This window comes from Hyperolius riggenbachi, chromosome 1, assembly GCF_040937935.1.
Source record: "Hyperolius riggenbachi isolate aHypRig1 chromosome 1, aHypRig1.pri, whole genome shotgun sequence".
Lineage (NCBI taxonomy): Eukaryota > Metazoa > Chordata > Amphibia > Anura > Hyperoliidae > Hyperolius > Hyperolius riggenbachi.
Genome location: NC_090646.1, coordinates 405,664,422 through 405,670,584, shown reverse-complemented (window position 1 = coordinate 405,670,584; position 6,163 = coordinate 405,664,422). Strand labels below are relative to the sequence as shown.

Sequence of the window (6,163 nt, the reverse complement as noted above, 5' to 3'; positions counted from 1 at the left end):
CTAGCAGAGGAGGATAAATGGGGGGCGTGGCAGAGAAAAACTACGGACAGAAGGGGCTGTGGAGTTAATACAAAGATCAGACTCAGTTTATGAAAACTCCGACTCCAGGTACCCAAAATTGCTCCGACTCCACAGCCCTGCAACAGAAGTTAACTTAAAAAGGCTAAAAAAAAAAAAAAACTTTGGTTCCACTTTGAATAAAGATGGCAGCACATAGTTCACTAACTTCAGATTTCTTTTTAATGTAGACAAGATGGTTTTGGTTTAAACACGGAAAAATCACTGATGGCTTAAAAGCTATAAAAATAGTAAAAAAAATAAAATCCAGGGGTCTGCATAGAAGTTGTCAGTATTCTACAAATAAGCAAGAAAATAAATAAATAAATTTACTTGGCTCTTGTTTGCACCACAGCTATGGTCTGGGGATGACATCTACTGTCCACATAGAACTTCCTCCTCTTGTTGTGTCTGTATAACAGATTGCAAGATAGGAGTTACATTTGAATTAACATTTATCTGAAACGGTACAGAAAACAACGTTTCAAACCTGTGGCATAACTGCATGGCTTCAGCAGCAGCCGTTCCCTCATCCAGTAATGAAGCATTAGCCACATCCATTCCAGTGATGTCACACACCATTGTCTGATAATTCAGTAAGCTCTCCAGACGTCCCTGTGACACCTCAGGCTGATATGGAGTATACTGCGTCACCCTGGTGATGAAAGAGGTGGTCACAGCATGAACCATACATTTTTCAGTGTTACATTGATGTGATCCTAAATACTAGAAGAAACATACTGCTAAGGCAGCAAAATATCTGTCCATCTAGATCATACCATGAAATCAAAGGCATTCTTCAATCAGAAAGTTATCTATATAATATATGTATATTACTGGTAATCAGCACTGGCAATATTCACCAAAATGTTATCCATACATCAACTGTATTCCCATGAGTAGTCCTGTGAATTCAAAAGAAGGGAAAAAGCGAGCCTCTTATGGTGTAATACTTTTAGTCAATGTGGCAAGAGTCAAGTAAAAACAAACTACTAGTCACAAAGTTGGGTTTTTGCCTGAGAGAAAACCAAATACAATGTCAATTTGGAACACAAGCCCATCCGTCAGGGCTGAATTTACCATAAGGCAACGTAAGCACATGCCTATAAGCGGTTGATGATGGAAAGGCGGCTCTCTCCCATCCCCACGTGCCTCCCTCTTGCCTTACCTATGCAGAGTTCTGAGCGGAGTGTAAATGAGAGGTTACTCACCTGGGTCTCTGCATTCCACTAACGAGATCTCCCTTCAGTCAGGGCACCTCTAGTTATTTAATACTCAGGATAGCTCTGGCTACCCAATACTAGGAGACACCTGTAGGTACATATGACGGGCAGGGGAACTAAGGGAGAAGTGAAAGCTGGGCCAGCCAGCACACTTGCATTGCAGTATGGGTCGGCAGGTGTTTGTAGGTTAATGGAGGCCAAAGTCTAGAATGCCATGACATCAGTGCCTATAGGCGCCTGCGATGTAAATCCGGGCCTGCCATCCATACACTGGTCATTGTATCATTTCTGTCATTTTTTTCTTATTTACAGAACCTTTGTGTCCTGATAGGACACAATTGTTATGTAAGGGGAAAAAAAAAAAAAAAAAAAAGGACTGGAATAATAAACTAGATATGGGAGTCTTTCGAAACAGCTCTATGAGTTTCTCAGTTAAATTTTGTGGATTCTGACACGGAATAGAGACATAGCTAGAATAGTGAGTGATAAGCCCATGGTGACCGCAAGGAGGTGTCGAAATTTAAAGGATATGGGGATAAAGAGTAAGTTCACAACACCAGTTCATAATGCAAGATGATGCAAAGGAATGTACCATTGTCAGAGTTGCAAAGTCTGCAAACATGTACTTTGGGGGCTGAATTTGTGAATAGAGAACGCATTACAATACAAAATTAATCCTCTATAATAATATCCCTGTCCCTGTATCCTTCTGTGGCCATTGTGCCTGGTGCACATGCAGCAGTGGGTGGTCTTCGGGCAGCTGTTGGGGACGGGCATAAGCAGCCATGCGCTTGCATGGGTCACGGCTGTGCATGAAGTAGTTTTATAAATTGCATGTCAACAAACGTAATATACCAAATGATATGCCCGTTCAACAAATACTATTCTACCATCATTGCCGGCCTTTGACCTGAGCAACCGAATCAGTCGCTCAGGGCGCATGTGCAGAGGACAGTGTTGCCCCTTGTAGACCTACTCTAACTACAGATGGAGCAGAGGCAGGGAGAGAAGGGAGTCCTCAGCGCTGGAACGCAGAAGTCAGGTCATTCCCTGCTGCCGTAGAAGGTGGGGGACTCGGGGCAACTATACTACCTATACGGGGGCAACTAAATAAGCTACCTATACTGGGCTTAACTATACTAGCTACTTATATGGGGGCAACTATACTACCTATACAGGGGCAACTATACTACCAATACTGGGGGCAACTATACTAGCTACGTATACTGGGGCAACTATACTACCTATACTGATGGCAACTATATTCGCTACCTATACTGGGGCACTTATATTAGCTACCTATACTGGGGCACTTATATTAGCTACCTATACTGGGGCAACTATACTACCTATATTTATTTATTTATTTAGTATCTATAAAGTGCCGACATATTACGCAGCACTGTACAGAGTAAATTGTCTTGCCTGGGGGCAACTATACTAGCTACCAATACAGGGGCAACTATACTAGCTACCTTTACTGTTGCAACTATACTACCTATGCTTGGCTATCTATACTGAGGACACCTACAGCTGACTTTATACTAGGGGCACCTATGCCTGGCTACCTATACAGGGGGCACCTACACCTGACTTCCTATACTGGGGGCACATATAGCTATCCATCTTTACTGAGGGGGGGCACCTATGCTTGGCTACCTATATTGAGGGCACCTACACGAGATCCTATACTGAGGGCACCAATACCTGGCTATCTACCTACCTATACTGATTCTGAGGGCTTTTTTTGGGGAGGGACGCATCTATAACGCGCAGTTGGTGCTGTGCTATCATTCCAAATTTGGGGGGCCTTAACTATCCCACAGATTGTTTTTATTAATATTCCTGAAAGTTTCTAGCCTTTGTTTTTAAGTGTATTCAGGATAATTCACTCTTTCCATCCATTTCGTGATCATTATTAGTATTTTTCTATTATACGTGATGTGTCACTGAGATCTGAGCATTTGGCGTGATATGTCACAACTTCAAAAAGGTTGGAAACCACTATCCTAGGAGATCTCTGGAGAAAAGGTTAAGTGCGTGCATGCGTGTATAAAGAGGATGGGGGGGGGGGGGGGAACATAATCAGGTTTTGCTCAGGGAGCTGTGAAACCTAAGGCCGGCTTTGAATACTATGTCTGTCACCTCTCCTGCCCATCTTCCATCCATATACATTGGCGCTCCTGACCATACCTGCGAAACTAACCCTCACCTTTATTTCCCCATTCACCCCGTGTAATCCCTTTTGTCTAACCCTTCTCACCTGTTATTGCTCTAACGTGCCTAGTCTCTTACCTCCCTATCTAACCTCTCATGAGCTCAACTAACTATCCTCAGTCTCTCCTATCCATCCTCTTCATCTCTTCACCAACTGATCATCTATCCTTCCAACCCTCTTGTCTCTTCTTCTGACCCTCAACAGACCACCCATCCTTCAGCTCGGCCTCAAGTCATTTGTAGGGAATCTCACATATCCACCATCCAACCTTTCAATCCCAGGTCACTTCTCCTGACCTCATCCTCCTCATGTCACCCATCTCCACTTCATAGCATAGGTCATTACATTGCTAGTAAGTCAATAGTAAAATGTTACATGGTCTGATTTGTGGATAGCTGCATGTTTATATAGTTGAAGAATTTTCACAGAAAATGTTTATAGTCTGAATTAAAAACGCAGTAGTTCCAGACCACAGATCATCAAGGGTAAGCTTTGTTTACATGGACGTTGTGTCCCAATCTGGTGTTCCTACACACCGTTTTATTGCAAGATAACAGAGTGCACACAAACAACATATTGCAAAATCATCAGGAACATACCATTACAAGAGTTATTTAAAGATGTGGGCCATGCAATTTGAAAGCATATTCAGACTTATAAATAAAGTCATTCTAAATGTGCAGGTTTATTTTCTGATCCCTCCAAGCCTTTGTCATTTGTTTTCTTCTCACGTCGCTGGAATTTGTTGGCTTGGTTTCCAAGGAGACCAAATTCCAAATGGCATTTTTGGAGGCACTGTTAGTGCGCTCTCTGATGTTAACACTTCACTTAACGTTGCCTAAAATTGTGGTTCTAGCATTTTGCAATACATTATGAAGTGGCCATTTATTATAGAGAGAAAAAACTAAGCATCCCAGTCTGGAGAAGAATAGTGTTTATGTACACAGAGAAGATGCAATACAAAATATGCATTCATTATATTAAAATGGCAGCATTACAATTATAACCTCAAAGGATCAGCCAGCAGAACAGTGGAGGGATTTATATTGCAATTAGCAAAACAGCTTCGAATTAGTGGAAAAAATAGCGGTAATGATAAAAAGGGGGTTACTGCTGTGTGGATGCCTGAACTCTGAAGAAAGCTTAAGGGGTGCAAATACACAAAACCCCCTCACCCTTAGGGATTGGAACCCGGTTACTGAGTTGACAGTTTCGGGCAGGAGTGTTATACAGACATCGCTTGACTGCAGCAGAGTTACATGTACTGTATTTCTAGAGAGGGACAAGCAGCAGACAATGGCACACCTTCTGGCAGGGTGAAGAAGGGAAGGCTTTTGCTCATCGCTGTTTAAAGATAGAGTGTGCCAGATCTTTCAACAATGTTATATGCATTCTAGATTCTCTAGACCACTATCTTGAATTGCCTCCTCAACCAAGTTCCCTCTAACATACTGTATGTATAAGTGTTAAAGAGGAACTGTAGTAAAAATATGAATAAAGTTGCCTTTTTTTTTTACAATGTTCATTTACAGATTCATTAGTCAGTATTTGCCCATTGTAAAATCTTTCCTCTCCCTCATGTACACTTGGAAATGTATCCCTGGTTTTGACCTCTTTAGATCTGCCAGGTGATCTGTGCAGAATGTTCGTTGCCGAGTGTTCTATGGACGGAGGGAAATATTGCTTGATGACAGTTGGAAAAAGCCTTCATTTCCCACAATGCAAAGAGGTTCACAGACAGCAAACTATCAGAACCCTGGTCATGACATAACACTGTGGGTGGGGGGGTTCATCACAATATCAGACATACAGATGTCCCTGATGGGGGTATTATCTACTGATTGGGAAGAAGTTTAATCCTGGGTTAACCAACAGTCAGAAGAGGGATCTGCACACAGTCTTCAAGGAACAACGTGCTTTTTTTGTTCCAATGCACACATAATACACACCAAATCATCTCAGCCGACGATCGTTTTGAGGCCAATCAGGTCCCCTTTATCAAGGCATAAGCAAACATACAGTATACAACCCTGGGTTAAAGTTCTTTAAAGGAACCCTGAGCAGTGGGTTAAATTTAAAATTGGTACTTACCTGGGCTTCCTACAGCCAACCGTAGGCTGCGAGGTCCCCCGGCGTCCTCTTGGCCCTGTTCTGGATCCCGCTGACGGCTCAGTTACCAGCGACACTCCGGCTGAGTGTCGGTCCACCGCTTCCTGAACCATGACGCTCCGTGTCATGATGGCAGCCGGCGTTACAGTCCTGCGTAGGCACGGCTTTCTATGACCCGCGCATGCGCAGGACTGACACACCGGCCACCGTGATGACGCAGAGCGTCACGGTTCAGGAAATGTTGGGCAGACACTCAGCCGGAGTGTCGCCGGTAACGGAGCCGCCAGCAGGACCTGGAACGGAGCCAGGAGTATGCCGGGGGACCTCGCAGCCTACGGTGGGCTGGAGGAAGCCCCAAGTAAGAACCAATTTTAAAATTTAACCCACTGCTCAGGGTCCCTTTAAGTTCCCCTATCCTGGCTCCACACAAACTGGCTCATATGCAGTTAACTTTTTCCTAGGAGAGAATTTTTAATATTCTGTTTAAAATAACTTTTAAGCATTTTACAATTAAAAAAGTACCAAAAAGTAGGTGAAAAAGTAAGATCAAATTTGT

The 6,163-nt window shown here is 43.2% G+C and overlaps 1 protein-coding gene across 1 annotated transcript in view; it reads right to left on the bottom strand.

Annotated features, from left to right (window-relative positions):
• The window catches only part of GLDC (glycine decarboxylase), an 84,990-nt gene that overhangs the window by 54,857 nt on the left and 23,970 nt on the right, over positions 1 to 6,163 (bottom strand). Inside the window, exons 4-5 of the mRNA XM_068235408.1 lie at positions 548 to 712; positions 391 to 468 (exon numbers count right to left, since the gene is read on the bottom strand). Coding sequence (XP_068091509.1) covers positions 391 to 468; positions 548 to 712 — 243 coding nt within the window. The remainder of the gene's footprint in view (positions 1 to 390; positions 469 to 547; positions 713 to 6,163) is intronic.